This window comes from Euleptes europaea, chromosome 6 (assembly GCF_029931775.1).
Source record: "Euleptes europaea isolate rEulEur1 chromosome 6, rEulEur1.hap1, whole genome shotgun sequence".
NCBI lineage: Eukaryota > Metazoa > Chordata > Lepidosauria > Squamata > Sphaerodactylidae > Euleptes > Euleptes europaea.
The window spans coordinates 19,485,518-19,505,699 of record NC_079317.1 but is presented as its reverse complement, the minus strand read 5'-3'; the positions used below and the strand labels follow the sequence as shown (position 1 = coordinate 19,505,699).

The 20,182-nt window shown below is 44.5% G+C and overlaps 1 protein-coding gene across 1 annotated transcript in view; it reads left to right on the top strand.

The window, feature by feature from the left end:
* Nucleotides 1-20,182, top strand: part of EVL (Enah/Vasp-like) — a 153,040-nt gene that overhangs the window by 44,892 nt on the left and 87,966 nt on the right. Inside the window, exon 2 of the mRNA XM_056851405.1 lies at nucleotides 19,653-19,821. Within this exon, the coding sequence (XP_056707383.1) occupies nucleotides 19,653-19,821 (169 nt within the window). The remainder of the gene's footprint in view (nucleotides 1-19,652; nucleotides 19,822-20,182) is intronic.

The following is a 20,182-nucleotide window of genomic DNA, read 5'->3' as shown; positions in this document are numbered from 1 at the left end:
GTTCGTCCAGCTGCTGCTTGAGTGAGGGGGAGCTCACCACCTCTCTAGGCAGCTGATTCCACTACTTACTGTAAAAAAAAAGTTTCCTAATATTCAGCTGGTACCTTTCAGCCAGTAATTTAAACCCATTATTGCGAGTCCTATCCTCTGCTGCCCGCAGGAACAGTTCCCTGTCCTCCTTTAAGTGATAGCCTTTCAAATACTTTAAGGGAGCAATCATGTTCCCCCTCAAACTCCTCTTCTCCAGACTGAATGTTCCCAAGTCCCTCAGCCTTTCCTCATAGGGCTTGGTCTCCAGGTCCCCGATCATCCTCGTCACTTTCCTCTGCTTCCACGCCATTCTGTCTACACCCTCTTTGAAGTGAGGCCTCCGGAACTGCACACAATACTCCAGGTGCAGCCTGACCAATATAGTGTACAGTGGGACTATGACATCTTGCAATTTGGGTGTAATGCCTCTTTTGATACACCCCAAGACCGCATTAGCCTTTTTTGTCACTTCATCATACTGACTGCTCATTGTTAGTTTACAAGCAGAGATGTTCTGTAGCCTCATGTTACCTTTGCCTGCATGTGCATCCCCCCTATATATATTCCTCTTTTCATAATGATGTGTGTTTGTTAGCAGCATGATAAAGATAACTGAATTCTGAAAACAGTGTTTCAAAGGCTGTGATTCATATTTGTTTACTTTATCAGTAGCCAATTTTTATTGACTATAGGGCAGAAATATCATTCCTGCCTTCAAACGGGTGACATTTGAAATCTCTTCATCTGTTTTGTTTTGCTTTGTTTACTTTTCATCTTCTTTAGAGGCCTGTTAGGTATTTTGAGGCTCAGTCAATTATCTGAGGTTTTTGGGATTCCTTAAAAAATCTCTCACAGGGCTCTGAAGTACAATTCTGTTATAAAAACAGCAGCCCCATTTAAAAGCCATAGACATAGCCTTGCTCTTTTTGAAATATCATCTGTTCAATATTCATGCGACTAAAAACATTCCAGTGATATATTACATAAGAACATAAGAAAGGCCATGCTGGATCAGACCAAGGCCCATCAAGTCCAGCAGTCTGTTCACACAGTGGCCAACCAGGTGCCTCTAGGAAGCCTGCAATCAAGACAACTGCAGCAGCACCATCCTGCCTGTGCTCCACAGCACCTAAGATAACGGGCATGCTCCTCTGATCCTGGAGATCTTTGGCCATTGGACTCAATGGCATTGAAGTCCTTCCCCTCCCCAAACCCTGCCCTCCTCAGGCTCCACCCCTAAAACCTCCCACCGGTGGTGAAGAGGGACCTGGCAACCCTACCATCGATATATTTATTTCCTTCATTGATAGTCCGCCTTTCTCCCCAAGGGGTACCCAACGTGGCTTACACTGTTCTCCTCTACTCCATTTTATCCTCACAACAACCCCACTAGGTAGGTTAGGCTGAGAGTATGTGATTTGCCCAAGGTCACCCAGTGAGATTTTGTGGCAGAGTGGGGATTCTCACCTAGGTCTCCCAGTTCATCTTACCACTGTACCATGCTGGCTTGAACTTCACATCCCACTCTTTTTATCTTCCCCGTTTTGTGGCTGGCTGTGCCCCCTCCACAGACTGGTTGCAGATACAGCATCTACATGGGTAGAGAAAGGGTCTTTATTGTAGATCTCCATTGGAAGGGGGGGAGAAGTCCATATTTAATTAAACAGTTTGCTTGAATAATTTGTTTCCAATTCCCAGAATATGAATAGTCTCATCCCATTTTTATGCCCTCTTGGTATTACCTGAGATGTTGATTCAGCTAAATGTGGATGTTTTACACAGCGACTTACTGATGAGGCATAGATGCAACAGCCCTGACCTGGATGGCCCAGGCTAGCCCAATCTCAGAAGCTAAGCAGGGTTGGCCTTGGTTAATATTTGGATGGGAGACCCCCAAGGAAATCCAGGGCCACTACGTAGAGGCAGGCATTGGCATATCTCTTCTGACTGTCTCTTGCCTTTAAAATCCTATGAGGTCATCCTAAGTTGGCTGCAACTTGACAGAACTTTCCACCGTCACCAGATGTAACAACTGATGCCTACACTCACCACTGTTTGACAAGCAGGTAACACTGACTGCTAAAGCCCTATTTCTCACACACACACCCTTTGTGGTCCCCCTAGGGTTGCCAGCTCCGGGTTGGGAAATATCTGGAGATGTTGGTGGAGCCTGAGGAGGGCGGGGTTCGGGGAGGGGAGGGACTGAAATGGTTATAAGGCCATAGAGTCCACCTTCCAAACCAGCCATTTTCTCCACGTGAACTGATCTCTGTAGCCTGGAGATTAGTTGTAATAGCACGAGATCTCCAGCCACCACCTGGAGGTTGGCAACCCTAGGTCCCCCAGATGTCATTTCTCTCCCTTGACTAAACCAGGCCTGGCTCATCTGTGCCAGTCCTCTTCCCCCTGCTTGTATAGGAGAGTTGGACTCCCTTGGGGTCTATAACTTGAGGCCTAGTCTTTTTCTGTTTTTTAAACTATAGATATAAATGTACTACATGTGCGAACCTTGAACAATGAGTCAGAAGTAGAACTGGAGCGTGAAGGCCAGAGCTGCTTAGAAAAGTCCCTTCCACCCCACTACTAGGCTGTGTCAGGGAGAACAAAAGATAATTTACCACACAGTTGTAATTTAGGTCATGTGCATCTCACTTCTCTTTAGCCTTCTCTTCACGTGTATCTCACTTCTCTTTAAAAGCAGACCTTCCCCCCTCCCATCCCTCCCCAGTTTAAAAAGAGGAAGGGTTTGTTATTCTGTTGTATAGTGTCTAAGAGCAAACAGAACTTGGCATAATAATACAGAGCCAAATATAAAAATGCTATTTTTGGATTTTTTTGCTATTTTTGTTACTTTTAGTGTATGCCCAATGGAAGCAACATAATGTTGAACAACACGTTTACTTAAATGGGAATTTTTGGTGCAAAAAAAGAGGAAATAAAAACTCACAAGGGAAAAATTAAATTGAAATGGGAACATGTGGCAGCATTCGATATTCCATCTCATTTTTCCTGTAAACCTTATTGGTTCCTAATGGATTCCATATTAGGAAAGTGATTCAAGAAATAAAGACATTATTATAATGAAGGTCAACAGTCAGGCAAGTGGTGAGTGTATGGCTTTCTTTGGAAAGTCTAGATTCTAGACTTTGTAGACTCTAGAATATATGTGAATTTCTGCCCCCATCTTAACCACAACACCTGCCAGCTTGCTCCTTGGTTGTAGAATATACCAGATCACGGTATCTATGTTGGTTGACTTCTCTGATGGGTCAGTCTAGAACAGTGATACTCACTTTGATAATAAGAGTTTTCGGCAATTCCTAGAGCAGACTGACTGGGCTTTCCCAGGAAGTGTTGCAATGCTGTCAGCCAACAGTGTCTAGGGCTGCCAACTCCATTTGGGGAAATTGCTGGAAATTTGGAGATGGAGCTAGAGGAGGGACCTCAGTGGGATTTAATGCTATATAGTCCACACTTCAAAGCAGCCATTATCTCCAGGGGAACTGACTTTTGTTGTCTGGAGATCAATCGTAATTCTGGGAGATCTCCAGACTCTACCTGGAGGTTGGTCCTAATAGTGCCCCATGTTCTCTCCACACACACACCCCGACTACCACCTGGTGCTTGCCAGTGGCTGGCAACATCCTAATGAATTTTTTTAAGTTTAATTGGAAAAAAGAAGTCCTGAGCAGACTTGAGGTCCTAGGTAGGGATTGAAGTGGTAGATGAGGTCACAGTTGAATTGTATGGGTAGACTTATTTGTTTGGGGACATCTGGTTGTAACACCAGCTTTGTGACTGAGGTGGGCACAGTTTGAGTAATTTGTGCCTCTTCTCCATTGGCCTTTCTGCTGAACAATAGATTTTGTTTTAGAAAAAAAAAACTACCAAGTTAAAACGCAGAGTTTGCTTCCTGCACATACGCTCTCTATTTTGGTAAAGCTTCCTTTTCCTGTTTGGTTACAAGACCCTGTATAAACTTTCCAGTTAGATTGCTTGACTGTCTTCATGTTCTGCTTTGTAACTGGGTGAAGTTACAAAGACCATGTTTTAGTGGAGACTGGATAGATTTAATCCCCCCCCCAATATACACCAGAGGTTTACAATGGCAGAGAGGTAAGTATTTGGGGATCTTACTACGAAGCTATGACCACTTAGTTGCAGAACAATGTTATGTTACATGAAGAATAGGTCTTTATTTTTGAAAACATGAATGTAAAAGTGAATCCATTTTACTTGTGTATGCGTGTGTGAATGAATGGAAGGAAAGAAGGAGTAATACTATTATGATTTGAGTTTCCAGAGAGGGGGAAAGTTGATAAGACTATCCAGATATATAGCCATTGTGATTTTTCGTCAGTTGCATTTCTAGTATTTAATAATCCTTCCTGGAAATAAAATTTCCTCTCTCTAAATCCCTCTTGCTACAAAATGCAGAATGAATGGCTGCAACATCATTATTAATTTTTCTTTGTGGTACAGTTATTGGTTTTGACTAGGTATTATGGAAGATGCCAAAAGCTGCTATCCCCATTACAAAAAATATAAGATGTATAGCAGCTAATAAGCCTAAATATAGTTAGAATTGGTTTGAGGGCTTCTGTGTCATGGGTGCCACATTAGCTTTTGGTTCTGAAAGTTTAAAACGACAGCTGTGCTTAATATTACTTACAGTCTTAAGCAGTAGTTCATTTATTGGATATCACCATTCTTTGTGAAAGCGTGCCTGTTGATTCTGCCACTGCTATGAGTGACCTGGTGTTACAGGTAGGGGTGCCAGGTCCCCTCTCTCCTCCGGCAGGAGGTTTTTGGGCTGGAGCTGAGGCAGGGGTCGCGTGCTGCATCACAACGGGCCTTTTACCACCCATGGTAAAAGGCCCGTTGCAATGCGTTTATACCCAGAAGTGCTGCATCGCAACAGGCCTTTTACCATGCAAATCTAAGCAACCTGGCAACCCTAGTTACGGGTGACGAATGAATTGCCACTTTTGTTTACCTGAGAAACGTATACCTACAACACAATTCACTGGCTAGAACTAAAGCAGTCCTTTTAATTGCAAGAGTCCTTTTAATCAGTTGAATGTCATTCGTAAGCCTTGGTTATCACAATAAATGAGGCAGCACATGGCAAGAAACCTCTGCTTGACTGCAGCAGCTATTAACACCACCAGGGGCAAACTGGGAGGTTGAAATGGCCCAGGAACAAGCCAAGCTGAGCAGCCATTGCAAGAGCTGCAGGGCTTCATTACAGGGACCCAGCCAGCAGTGTTGGCAGCGGGCATCAGCTCTCCAGTTGCTTGCAGCTACAGTGTGGGAGAAAAGCAACCAGTGAAACCGACGCAGTCTATTGTTGCTACTGAAGCCAAGCAGCTCCTGTAATGCTTCTATAGGTGCTGAGGCATGGCTCCCCCCAGGGCAGCAACCCACCAGGAACTTTCCCAGTAAGTTTGATGGTCGGTCCATCCTTGACGGCTGCTCGTTTGCCCAGTGACGGTGTCTGGCTTCTGCTTGGATATGGTTGGATCAGCAAAGAGGAACAAGGATGTTGTCAGCTGCCGCGATTTCCTTGTTCCTCTCTTGCTCTGAGTTGAAGAATAAGCCAGTGGTGCCAGAAGGAGGAAATGAGTAGACGGGTAGTGACAAGAGGAGGTTAAATGTTGGGAGCTACTACTGTTATCCGGAGGCTTCCCATCGCATGGAGTCTTGTTGGTGGGTTTGGGGGTGGTGGTGCTGGTTTTAGTCTAGCACTGTAAGTCTTGGGTTTAGATCCAGACTAAACTTCTGCTAAAGACACTGCAGCCCGTTGATCTCCCTGAAGTGCTGCTCCTCGGGGATAGGGGACCCTCAGAAATGATGGGGAAATTGGGTGTTTACAAAAAGAACATGGGGATTATGCTTCCCCTTTCATTAGAAGAAAACTGGGTTCAACCCTTTGTCTCTGAGCTCACCTAGATGGGAGCTTCCTATTTTTAAACTATGACTTTTAACATTTGAAGCAAGCCTGCGGGAAACCTTCTCTCTAGGAGCAGAGCAAATATATGATATGAGAATTTCACAGGTTGAAATTAAATCAAAAGCGTTTCCATCTAGACATTAGGAAGAAATTTCTAACAGAGTGGTTCCTCAGTGGAACAGGCTTCCTCGGGAGGTGGTGAGCTCTCCTTCCCTGGAGGTTTTTAAGCAGAGGCTAGATAGCCATCTGTCAGCAATGCTGATTCTATGACCTTAGGCAGAGAGGGAGGGCACCTTGGCCATCTACTGGGCATGGAGTAGGGGTCACTGGGGGTGAATTTCCTGCCTTGTGCAGGGGGTTGGACTGGATGACCCTGGTGGTCCCTTCCAACTCTCTGATTCTATGAGAAGCTAATGCTGGTATAATTTCTGGCTCGGGATGTTCCCAATTTCCTCTCCTGACATAATTTTGTAATTATCCTTTGAGTTTGGAGGAACTTCACCGGACACACAGAAGCTCAGTGTTAGCTGTCATGATTCCAGAAGGCTTCACTGTTACAATAGGCCCTTGCTGCATGGGTGATATTGATATGGCAGTTCACACCCTCTGCCCATCATATTTCTGTCCTGCATGAGCTCCATGGAGCTCAAGGTGGCATACATTGCCCCCCTCCATTTAATCTCACAACACCCCTGTGAGGTAGGTTACGATGAAAGATTAACTGTCCCAAGATTACCCAGTGGCCAAGGGGGTCTTCGAACATGGGTCTTCAAAATCCTGCCCTGGCATTCTAATCCCTATCCCAAACTTGTGCTGTCTCATCAGAAAATTAGGAGAAAGCTGTATCTGTATTGGCATGCCTTGTAGGACTGACCATCAATCCAGACAGATTTCAGCTCACAATAATGGATATAAATTACAGGTAGAAAGGAACCCGTAAGTTGGTTTCAGGTAGCTGGCTCAAGGTTGACTCAGCCTTCCATCCTTCCGAGGTCGGTCAAATGAGGACCCAGTTTGCTGGGGGGTAAAAGGGAGATGACTAGGGAAGGCACTGGCAAACCACCCCGCAAAACAAAAGTCTGGGTGTGACGTCACCCCATGGGTCAGGAATGACCTGGTGCTTGCACAGGGGATCTTTACCTTTTTAGAAAGGAACCGGCTGACTATTAGGATTTTTTTTTTTACAGTAAGAGTTGTTCAGCAGTGGAATCGGCTAACTAGAGAAGTGGTGAGCTGTCGGGCCTTTCCTTTCCAAATTTTAGAAAATTCATAAAGATGTTCTTCCAGGATTTGTAAGAACTAAGACTTTAAAAAGTGTATATTCTGCTAATACTATCATATTTTGATCTTGTTTTTTTATCATTGCTTTATGGGGGTTTTCTTTTATTTTAAGCCATTTTCAGCCTCTGTGACTGAAAATCTGCCAATATATTTAAATATAAATAGAACATAAAATTTTGCCTCTTGGAAGTCTCTTGATTTCATGCAAAACGAAAGCCATATCACTATTTTAAGTGTTATGGAAGTGCTATGAAAATATTCCACAAAATTGGCTTTATAGCATTCAAAGAAAATCTCTGACACTTGAAAATCATTACAAATAATATTTTTATTTTAGATGGTTAGTATGTGACCGTGAGCTGACATTTTTGTAAACAGTTCTTGCAGGGGTAGGTTGACACTTTAAAGACAAATTTCTTATTACGTTAACTTTCATGGATTGGAGCCCGCTTAATTAAATGCACCCTTGACAGGGCGTTTTAAAAAACGTGCATAAATTCATTGGTTTTCATCTTGTTCTGTTAGTGTGTGTATTGGCAACAAGACGCTGCCTGTTAGAGGAGACCACTGAGCCCCTAACTAAACATGTTTTTACCCCCAAAGTGGATATGGTGAAGGAGCTGGGTATGTTTAGCCTGAACAGGAGAGAATTGAGAGGTGATATGATAGCCATCTTCAAGTATTTGAAGAGCTGTCATATAGAGGATGAAGTTGTTGTCTGTTGACCCAGAAGTTCAGACCAGAACCAGTGGGTTGAAATTAAAGGAGTTTCTGGGCAAACACTGGGAAGTTCCTCCTGACAGTTAGCACAGTTCCTCGGTGAAATAGCCTTCCCTTTCCTGGAGGTTTTTAAGCAGAGGCTAAATAGCCATCTAACAGCAGTGCTGATTCTATGACTCATTATGAATTTAGGCAGATTGTGAGAGGGAGGGCAGGATGGGGTGAGCCAGTGCTGAGTTCTCGTGGCCCTTTCTTATATGCCCAGGGTAATGTGGGTCAGAAAGGAATTTTTCTCCAGGCCAGATTGGCCAGGGATCTTGGAGGTTTTTTGCCTTCCTCTGGGCATAGAGTAGGGGGTCACTGGGGGAGTGTGTGTGGGGGAGGTTGTTGTAAATTTACTGCATTTTTCAGGGCGGTTGGACGAAATGACTCTGGAGGTCCTTTCCAGCCCTATGTTTCTATGTATCAAATTATTTCTCAGGGCCAGATGGATGTTTCGGTAGTCAGATGATACGGTATTTAAACAGCAAGCAAACAAAACACCTGGCTTTTACAGCATCATATCAAAGAATGCCTTGGAACCTAGCTGGGAATCTTTACCGCCACTTCTGTTCATTTAACAGGCAAAAAAGTAATAAGTTGAGCTTTTCCACAGGGGGAATTTGGGCTGTCATGTAAACGTTAAAGGCCCTAGATCAGTTTAAAAAAAAAAAAAAAACCTCTTCCTGGCCCCAAGGAGGGGGAAATCACGGCTGAGAGGAGGAAACCAGTTAGGAAGAAGAAGAGTTGGTTTTTATACCTCATTTTTCTCTACAGAAAGGAGTCTCAAAGTGACTTACAATCACCTTCCCTTCCCCTCCCTACAACAGACACCTTGTGAGGTAGATGAGGCTGAGAGAGTTCTGAGAGAACTGTGACTAGCCCAAAGACACACAGCAGTCTGCATGTGGAGGAGCTGGGAATCGAATCCGCTTCTCCAGATTGGAGTCTGCTGCTCTTAACCACTATGCCATGCTGGCTGCCCAGTGTGCCCAGGTGCCCCAAAGGGCCAAAGCCTTCAGAAGGCACCCCTCCGCAAATGGGTGAGATCGACAGCTGCCTTTCCATCATGCATCTCCCACTTGTGCAATTGCCCATTTGAATAGGTCAGGAAGGCCCCCTACGCTTCTTTCAGAGGGTAGCCGTGTTGGTCTTACAACAGCTAGATCTGTGTCCAGTAGCACCATGGAGACCAACCAGATTGGTAATGAACTTCTGAAAGTCAACACTTTGATGAAGATCTCTGACGAAGGGACCTTTAACCTTTGAAACTTCATGCTCCAAGAATCTTGTTGGTCTCTAAGGTGCTACTGGACTCGAATGTAGCTGCCTGGCAATTTTGTCATTCTGCTGAATGTGAAAAAGAGAATTGTTCAGGAGGGTGTTTCCATAAAGGGAAGAAGTCTGTGATATAATGGAGTGATTCAGCTTTTGAAAAGGGAATAGGATTGTAGTCTATTCCACTGTTCACTGTAAGTATTATCTTGCTCTTACTGCATCGTCCAACGTGGTGTAGTGGTTAAGAACGGTGGTTTGGAACAGTGGACTCTGATCTGGAGAACTGGGTTTGATTCACCACTCCTCCACATAAGCAGCAGACACTAATCTGGTGAACTGAATTTGTTTCCCCACTTGTCCACATGAAGCCAGCTGGGTGACCTTGGGCAAGTCACTCTCTCTCAGCCTCACCTACCTCACAGAGTGTCTGTTGTGGGGAGGAAAAGGGAAGGTAATTGTAAGCCAGTTTGAGTCTCCCTTAAGTAGTAGAGAAAGCTGGCGTATAAAAACCTGTTCTTCTTCTTCTGTGTTTTGTAATTCAATTTTTTGCATTATTTATGATGTTTTGCATGATACTTTCTTTACATTGGTTCTAATGTTTGTGGTCGTAGTCCTATAAAGTGGTTACTTTACCTTTTTAATGCAAGGTATCTTTGGAGTCTGCAGCTTAGGGTCGCACGCTTGTGATCTTCCGGCTTTGCCTCACCAACCTGCTAAAGTTAGCATAGCAGGACAGCCAAACGTCCTGTGCTGGGACATTTCATTTCCTTTTATTAAAACAGCCAACGCTGAATGAGGTTTGCGGTAGCTGGCTCTTTCTAGTACAGCATGTTGGACCGCAGGTCTGTGATTTCCTGTAGGCTTACCGAAATGTTAAACATCGTATGTAAAATAAACTATTTTTGTGGTGTCCATTTGTAGGGCATTAAAAAGGACATGCAGCTAATCAATAGGAACTGGCCCTATTGCTGGGTCTACACTATATAATGAAGAAAGAGGCAGCCTCTGAATTGTCTAAGTTCTTATTTTTGTTATGTATGGGTGTGGAGGATTTTTGTTTGTTTGTTGATATTTTGTATAAGGAGAAACAGTGGTCCAATCACCTGTGTTAAACTTGAAGCTGCCTTATACTGAGTCAAATCACTGGTCTGTCAAGTACAGTATTGTCTGCTGAGACAGTCAGTGGCTCTCTCCAGGGTCTCAGGCAGAGGTCTTTAGCATCACCTGCTGCCTGAATCTTTCAGCTTGGAGATGCCAGGGATTGAACCTGGGACCTTCTGCATGCCAAGCAGATGCTTTACCAAAGTCCTTCTCCAGGGGGTCTGGGAGGCCTTGGATCTAATGGAACTATTCAATTTACCACTTACCTACTCACATGAGATGTAGCAGATTCCTCCACCACCCCATGGAAGGCTCCAAGTGGCATACTGTAGTAGCCTTGGCAGGAATGATAGAGCTGCTTATGCAGCCTACATAGCCCTGCATGTGAGATTCTCTCTTCTAGCCTTAGAGAATCTCAATTTTTTAGACCTCTAGAGAGAGTGTTTGTGTAGGTAACGTTTGCATGTACCTGCTATGGAGGCCTGCACATGAGGCTCTCCCAACTCTCCCATTTCCTTTAAGAATCACAGTCTCTTTTTCAAATGCTGAAGGGAAACAGAGCAGTTCAAATACCTGCCTCAGCACTGTGCTAAAGTGCTTGAGTGAAAAGCTCTAGGGGTGGATTAATCGGCCAAATGCTCTAATAAGCCCCCTTGCGCCGCAGTTTTGGTTTGCCCTTGCTTTCTATGAGGACAGGAGCTTCCCACTAAGACAGGGGTCCCCAACTTGGTGCCTGTGGGCGCCGTGGCACCCACCAACACCTTACCTGGTGCCCACCAAGAATATTCTCAAAGCAGGTGGAGCCACTTCTGATGGGCCACTGGAGATCTGATTGGCTGTGCGGATCAAAATAACATTGCTTCAGCAGCAGCTACCACCACAATGTTGTTGCTTTTTTCCCAGTCCCATTCCTCTTTCCAGTGTGTTTGTTTAAATTAACCCTCTTTCCTCTTGCACTTGGATTTCCTCTGGGGGGGGGTGGCTCCACCTCTTTTGGCAGCCAGTTTGTGGCTGTGCCCTCCACCTTGTGTCAGAACTCCAGTGGTACCCATAAGCTCAAAAAGGCTGCACTAGAACATACGAGTAAGATTTTATCTACTAGACGGATCCTGGCATGGTGGGATTTTGGCAGGCTTTAAATGAGTTTGGCTTGGCATTCTGGCCTTGTGTTACGTCTTCAATGAGAAGAAAACTTAAGCCAGCCATAGCTTAAGAAGCCAGCGTGATGTAGTGGTTAAGAGCAGTGGTTTGGAGCGGTGGAGTCTAATCTGGAGAACTGGGCTTGATTCCCCACTCCACATGAGCGGCGGAGGCTAATCTGGTGAACTGGATTTGTTTCCCCACTCCTACACATGAAACCAGCTGTGTGACCTTGGGCCAGTCACAGCTCTCCTAGAGCTGTCTCAGCCCCACTTACCTCACAGGGTGTCTGTTGTGGGGAGGGGAAGGGAAGGAGATTGTGAGCCGGTTTGATTCTTCCTTAAGTGGTGGAGAAAGTCGGCATATAAAAACCAACTCTTATTTGATTGCTTCTGAAAGTGATTAGAGGTAGACGGGTATCCGTAGGCTGCAACTGCAGGTTGAAATTGCAGATAAGGGAGGTTTATTAAGGCAGTCACTGATTGCTTGATTAATGAATCAGTTCAAATTAAAGTCATTCAAAGTTTACCAAAACTCCGGTGTAAGGTGCCTTTTGAGATCTTGACGGATGCGTAAGAAGAAAAGGGCATTTTTTAAACATTTTCTTCTTCTGTTCCCCATTTGTTAACACACCAAAACCAAAATAGCCTCAACAGTGATAGGCCTGTGCTCTTAATTTGCTGCCGCAGATAGTTAAATTAGGCCCTCATTGATTGCAGTTGCCCTCCACCTTTTAATCAACTGAAAATCAATCTGTCCATTAAACTTTTGGTGTCCCATTTGTTATCTCATTATCCCAAACAGCTTTACATGTAACACCGATCCAGCAGCAACTGGCTGAAGAGAAAAAGAAATTCTCTGTGTGGGTTAAAAAAAATATTGTCTGTGGGGCACTGAGGGGACAGGATGAGTGCAGAAAGAGAGGCAAGTCTACATAGAGGCCCACCACTGGTCCAACAAAGCAAAATACTGTGTGGAGTGGGGAGGGAGTCTGAGTTGGTTTTAAAAAGAAATTGGGGCAGAGATGTATTGTTCTGACTCAGTATTGGATGCTGCCTCGTCAGTAGCCAAATACATATTATTCTTTCACTGCGCCATTCTTCTGTGAGACAAAAAACTACTGAATAAGGACATAATCCCTGAGGAACATCTCCTGCATCTGCCCCATTATAATCACTGTATACGGCTCTTTCACAACCAGGACTCCTTTCATATTTGGAAAGAGAGAGGTAACACCAGATGTGTGATTGCTGCCCCAAACAGCAGCCCTGCATCATCTCCTCCCTAGTAATGTCTAGGGCAGTGGTTCTCAACCTTTTTTGCTCCGTTTCCCCCTTTCACCATTGTTCAGAATATAATTCCCCCCTTCCCAAGATAGTCATAAACTTTATTGAATGTTGCAGATTAAATTAAAAACAGTACAATTTTACAGATAGTACATAATCTACAGGACATCACACTTTGCTGAATAGTGGTCCCAATTCCCCCCTTGGAACCCTAAAATACCCCCCAGGGGGAATTCCCCCCTTGTTGAGAACCCATGGTCTAGGGAATATGAATTGCATGACATTATATCCTCATGATCCCAAGTTTCTCTGCCTCCATTCATCATTATTGGGGGTTGAGAAATTCTGAATATGATGGATTAATTTCTGCTCCTAGACATGAATGCAAAGAAGGGAAGGGCAAGTACGTCGCAGGGCTGCTCTTTTCTGTGGCAGTCCTGCATCTTCTGTAACATCGTAATTCTAGCGTTAGTGTAGATTCCACTTGGGAAGATCTTGGGTGATTGCGTCTCAAGTTTGTGTGTGTTTTTAAAGGCTCTCTTTTATTTTAAAACAAAGCAACATATTCCAGTGCTGAGCTCACTACAGGATCTCTGTTATTAAACTGCCACATTTGGGATTTTTCCAGTGGAGCACTTCGTTGTTGTTTTTTCCACATAGCTGGCCATTGTTTTTGGCCATTTTTAGTTTCACAGAAATATGTTCTGACTGTCCTTATTGAAACAGTAGCTGATGTTTAAAATGAATTCGTTTTGTCTATTCTGCGTCAGGCTTGTGAAATCAAGACAATTGTTTCCTTTTCAGCTTTTGCTAAAAACACTGCATGCATTCATAGGAAAATGGACTTTCCTGACATTTTTCTTCTTCTTAGATTTAAAATCAATACTTTAGATTGGGTTTTTGTTTTTTTTAGAGCATAAGAGCCCTGCACAGTCAGACCAAAGGCCCAACTAGGCCTGTTGCCAGCAGTAGCCAACAAGATGCCAAGGAAGGTGCCAAGTTAGAATATTGGGGCAACAGCCCTTCGCTGTTGTTTGCATCCCATCAATTCATATTCAGAGGAATGTAGCCTGTGAACATGGAGGTTTCATTTAGCTGCTAAGGACTAATACACCTCCTCTCATGAAATCAATTTTTTAATAAATATCCTGGAGAACATTGATTCATAAGGTTGCTGTGAGTCAGAAGCAACTTGACAGCAGTTCGTTCGTTCTCTCTCTCTCTCTCTCTCTCTCTCTCTCTCTCTCTCTCTCACACACACACACACACACACACACACACACACACACACACACACAGCCAACACTGGATCGTGTCGCAGAGAGTTCCACATGTTGCATTAAAAAGTTCTTGCTTTGTCTGTCCTGAATCTTCAGCCAGCCAATTTCATTGGAACACTCTGAGAACCAACATTAAAAGGGAGAAGGGGACTCTTTCTTCACACCGTTTATAATTGTATAAATCTCTTCCATATCCCCTCTTAAGGTGGAATTACATATGTAAGTCCCTTCGAGTCACAACTGACGGCAACCACAGCAAGGGGCTTTCAAGGCAGGTGAGAAGCAGAGATGGCTTGCCATTGCCTTCCTCTGCAAAGTCTTCCATGGTGGTCTCCCATGGAAGTATCAAGCCTGCTTAGCTTCCTGAGATCAGACTATACTGTGCCATCCTCCCTCCCAGGGTGGAATTACATGTTATGTCACTACATGTCATTCTTTATTAAATGTAGTTTCAGAATCCTTTTAAAGGACATTTTTAATGCCTCGCAGTTGCTGGGGCTACAATTTCCTGTGGGGGACAATTTAAAATATTTTGAAAGATGTATAGCTGAAGCAGAGGAACCTAGAATTCAGTTCACTGTGTTTGTCATTTTAGTCGTAAAGTTGGATTCGGCAAATAGGTGTATTATGGGCTGGAAGCTTGTATGTGTGTAAATAAAACACAATACTTTTGCTTTGGGAGCCAGCGTGGTGTAGTGGGTAAGAGCAGTGGTTTGGAGCGGTGGACTCTGATCTAGAGAACCGGGTTTGATTCCCCACTCCTCCACATGAGCGGCGGAGGCTAATCTGGTGAACTGGATTTGTTTCCCCACTCCTCCACATGAAGCCAGCTGGGTGACCTTGGGCTTGTCACAGCTCTCTTCCAGCTCTCTCAGCCTCACCTACCTCACAGAGTGTCTGTGGTGGGGAGGGGAAGGGAAGGTGATTGTGAGCCGGTTTGATTCTTCCTTAAGTAGTAGAGAAAGTTGGCGTATAAAAACCAACTCCTACTCCTCCTTCAACATAATGATCTGGACTTTGTCCTAACAGCTTCTGGACTGAGAACCTTCTTTGCTAAAGAAGCACCTCTTTGGTATGTAGTAGGGTACACCTAGTCCTGAGCTGGATAGCCCAGGCTAGCCTGATCTCCTTAGATCTTGGAATCTAAGCAGGGTAAGCCCTGGTTAGTGGTTGGATGTGAGACCACCAAGGAAGCCTAGGGCTGCTATGCAGAGGCAGGCAGTGACAACCCACCACTGCTCATCTCTTGCCTTGAAAACCCCATGAGCGCTGCCATAAGTCGGCTGCAACTTGTTGGCAAAAAAAGGGGTACGTCTAATTTTTTAAAAATGGTGTGGGTGCTTCTCATTCACAATGGTTATTTCCCCACCATTATCTCCAGGATCAGAGGAGCATGCCTATTACATTAGGTGCGGTGGAACACAGGCAGGATGGTGCTGCTGCACTCGTCTTGTTTGTGGGCTTCCTAGAGACACCTGGTTGGCCACTGTGTGAACAGACTGCTGGACTTGATGGACCTTGACCTGATCCAGCATGGCCTTTCTTATGTTCTTAATTTAGTTGTATAAAGCTATTGCTTTTTGCACTGAGATTTCCAGGACTATCCCATAAAGGCTTGAATGGTAGTCTGGGGGTGGGGGTTGAGTTCTTGAATTACGTGGTCTTTAATGTAGCCTCAGTCACATGTACCAGGACTATCCCCCAGATACAAAAGGCCTCTTTCTGGTGTGTCCGCAGTGGTGTAGCATCTGTCTGGCAAGGCTTTAGGGCTGTGTGAACAAACGTCAGGGAGAAGGAAACAGTGAGTCTTGTTGCTTAGCCGATGGAAAGTGCACAGCTGTGCATATGTGTGTGGGCTGTGAAGTGGGTGTCTCTTGCGGGTTGCATAGTGAACGCTGCTGATCTGCAGCAGCTGTATTAGGAAGATAACACTTTTTTTTTTAAGGTCTGTTCTTCTGTTGCTTGAAGGCTTTCTGTATGGCAATCCGGAGCATTCTTTTAAAGTTACGCTTCTCTGTTTGGGGAAATGCTTGTATGATAAACCTTTTCAAAATATTAACTGCGACAGGCATATGGTCGAGGCAGCAATGGTTAATAGAGCAGTTTGGCCTCCCTTCCCTCCTTCGCCTTCTAGTCTCTGTTCTCCCTTTTCCCTTTCCTCCACTTTTTCCTTTTCCTTTCTTGGTCCTTTCCTTGTTAGTTATTTATCTTTCTAAGATTTCCTTTGTCTCCATTCCCAAGGAGTATTACCAGACTAGATCATTGGCCTTCTGCTAGGACTACTATGGGCCCTCCTCACCTTTAGGAAATTACTTTATTACAGTAGGTGTAAATCAGATGGCCTTCTTAATCTGTATGTTGTTTTAAATCTGTGTTTTATGATATACTTACATTAACTTACATTATATGATCAAGTTAATTCATGCCATTGTATTCCCTATTACTATGTATGGGTGTGAAAGCTGGTTAATGAAGAAAGCTGATAGGAAGAAAGTAGATTCCTTTGAAATGTGGTGTTGGAGGAGAGTGTTATGGATACCGTGGACTGCCCCAAAAAAAACCTCCCAAACCCAGTGGGTTCTAGATCAAATCAAGCCTGAACTGACCCTAGAAGCTAAAATGAAGCTATTGTACTTTGGCCACATTATGAGAAGACAAGGGACACTGGAAAAGACAATCATTCTAGGAAAAGGCAGCAGGAAAAGAGGAAGACCCAACAAGAGATGGATTGACTCTATAAAGGAAGACACAGCCCTCAGTTTGCAAGACCTGAGCAAGGCTGTCAAAGATATAACGTTTTGGAGGACGTTGATTCGTAGGGAAGATGTTGAGAGGGAGGGCATCTTGGCCATCTTCTGGTCACTAGGGGTGTGGAGGGGGGGTAGTTGTGAATTTCCTGCATTGTGCAGGGGTTTGGACTTGATGGCCCTGGTGGTCCCTTCCAACTCTATGATTCTGTGATTCTAGGGTCGCCACGAGTCGGAAGCGACTTGACAGCACTTAACACACACATATGATATACACTGATGGAAGCCTCCCTGAGCCCAGCAAGGATTGGGAAAGGACGGCATACAAATTAAATAAAACAAAATAAAAATAAAGGTGTTGTGTTATTGCTGCTGATTCCTCCCCATGTGAATATGAAAAATCCTAAGCAGATCAGTGTCTACACACCCTAGGCTGCTTCCACACTGAGATTTTCCCCCACATGGAAAGTAGGAAGCTCTAGCGTTAAAGGGCAAGAAACATCCACATGACATCATGTTCACTCTGAGCAAGGATTCTTCCATGCTGTTCCCATAGCTCCCCCTTTGTAAGTTTTTAGGCTCAGTGGGGGGGTCTATGGTGTGATTTCAAGGCAGTATCTGTGTGGACATTCCCTCCATCACGACTTTGGGGAGGGTGGGTGGAGCTAAGATCCACCCACCCTCCCCATCAGAGGTCGCCTCGCTCTCCCCGCATGTTTTGCCCGTGTTTTCCAGATTCTGGCTAACACAGCATCTGGAAAACACAGGCAAAATGCACAGGGAGAGTGAGGCGACCTCTGATGGGCAGAAAAGGCATGCATAATGAAAAGGAAGCCCCGAAGCAGTCGGTGGAGATGACTGTGGGGAAACGTCCCTGCATAAAAGGCCTTAGACCGTGGGTTGTGCTGAACAGCTATAGAGCATGGAGGGGACAATTTCAAGTGGATCAATAGTGTGACCCCCCCTCTCCCCTTCCATTGCTGTTCTCTGGCAGTACGTCTTTTTTTTAAACCAAGCTTAGTTAAGAAGAGAACAGCCTGGGGGACAGTATTGGGGGTGGAAACAGCAAGCAGAGGAAAGGTTTGCTTGCACAACCCTCTGTATGAAATCATCCCAAAGCCAGTTTTGGCGTGACTGCATGAGACCACAGATCTGTAGCCGTAACGTCTCATTCAGCCACAAACCACCATGGATCAGGAAAGGTTCAGATGAACGGTTCTCTTATTTTTGAAGGGAAGTGGCTTTGAAGTACGGGTTTTTTTTCCTCCAGAAGAGCTCGTTCACGATTGCTTACCCGCAACCTTATTTGGGTTGTCGAAGGAGTTATTTTCAAACAGCTTGGACTGGTTTAATGTGTAAGCAAATTCATTTTGCCTCTTAACATCCTGCATCTAAACAGATGATAGTAGAAAAGATCCTTAACATATTTTAAAATATATATTGATACATCTGTACCTCATTTGTAAAGTGCTTTGCTTGTGCTAAAGAAAACCAGTACAAAAATATTAACCATTACTCCAGTTTACTGAGTATCTGCACCAGCTCTTCCCAGGTTCTATGTGGGATAGTTTGAGCCAAGGGTGAGACGGCGCAAGGCAGAGTTGCTATATTATGTTGTTTGAACCAAAATTGTGTACCAACCAGCACGGCGTATGTGTAGCCCATCTCCAGTGGAACAGAAAGCCATAAGAAGCCGTCTGATTAGGCGGTATCAGTTATATGAGCACAATTTGGAGGATCTGGTTCGTTTTTTAAAAGTTCTCTGTGGCAAAGCACATTCTTTGCATTCATTAAGTAACTGCGGTTTAAAAAACAACAACAGTTGGGTGGCAGTTATGAGAAACCCTTGAAGAGCCATTGCCCGTCTAAATACTGGGCTATGTGATTCCATTTTCAGGCTCTGTATCAGGCAGCTTCATGTTGGAGGGGTTCTGGCTCAGTGGTAGAGCATCTGCTTGGCATACAGAAGGTCCCAAGTTCAATTTCCAGTATCTCCAGTTAAAGAGATCAGGTAGTAGGAGGTGTGACTGACCCTAGAGATCTGCTGCCATCTGAAATTGATAGACCAGTGGTCTGATTCAGTATAAGGCAGCTTCACGTGTATGTTCGTATATACAGGATCATGGTTTTACAGTTCGTTAGGTTTTATGGTTCATTAAACACCTCTATTATGTGTACAAATGGCTGGTTAAAATGTGTCCAAGGGTATTTGATCTGCTTTAAGTGAGCTTCAACATATGGTGGAAGACACTATTTTTATAGACTTGCTTCGGGGGTCAGCATTGGAGAGTTCTAATCCTGTGGTCTCCAAACTTGTGTTGAGAGATAAGGGGCCACCATAGCAAAAAATGGAGAGTGTCACTAATTATAAAATGGCCACCTTGGGGGCGGGGTCCAATCACATGAAGTTGGGAGGTACCACAAAATGTTAGGTTCCAAGCCAAGCATGCAACCAGCTGTTTCTAAACAGATGTTCCCTGTGGACACAAATGTATTGCTCCTGGGCTGCTCTGAAGCATCCCCTACAAGTAGAGGATAGCCAGGATTGACTGTTTGCTTTTGGGAAGCATGGAAGAAGCACATAGGTGCCAGGAAACATATTGGGCAGGTGTTATGGTGCCCACAGGTGCTACATAGTGGAGGTCACCGGCCCAATCCATCATCGACCACAAACACTTTTAAGTTCAGGATCGTTGCTTTCTCACTTCCTGATTATAAATGTGATACAATTTGCATGCTTACTGTTGTTTAATAGCTGCTTCTCTCTCTCTTTCCCACCCCACCCCCCACTCTACAGCGAGCAGAGTATTTGCCAAGCCCGGGCGTCAGTCATGGTCTATGACGATACCAGTAAGAAATGGGTGCCAATAAAGCCCGGCCAGCAAGGGTTCAGCCGAATCAACATCTACCACAACACTGCCAGTAACACATTTAGAGTAGTCGGAGTTAAACTACAAGATCAGCAAGTGAGTAATTCTGGTTTCCACCAGTATCTTCTTCATCGCTGTTACAATGAAACCTGCATGCACGGCTCCAAGTGCTTCCTGTCCTCCTCCCCGGGGAGACACCACTCATTTTGCATTTTACGAAATCTGTGACCCATACTCCTATAACTGCCTGTCTTTCAGTTAAGATCAACTTCTCAAGCCGTGCATGGTCGAAGTGCCTTCCTCTTCACCTGAAGTTGGTGAACGCCACATACAGGGCCTTTTCAATTATTGTGACTCAACTGTGGAACTCCTTGCCCACTGAGATTTGCCTGGTGCCTTGTCTGGGGAGCTAGGCAAAAACATTTTTATTTTCCAAAACCTGTTGTATGTTGGTTTC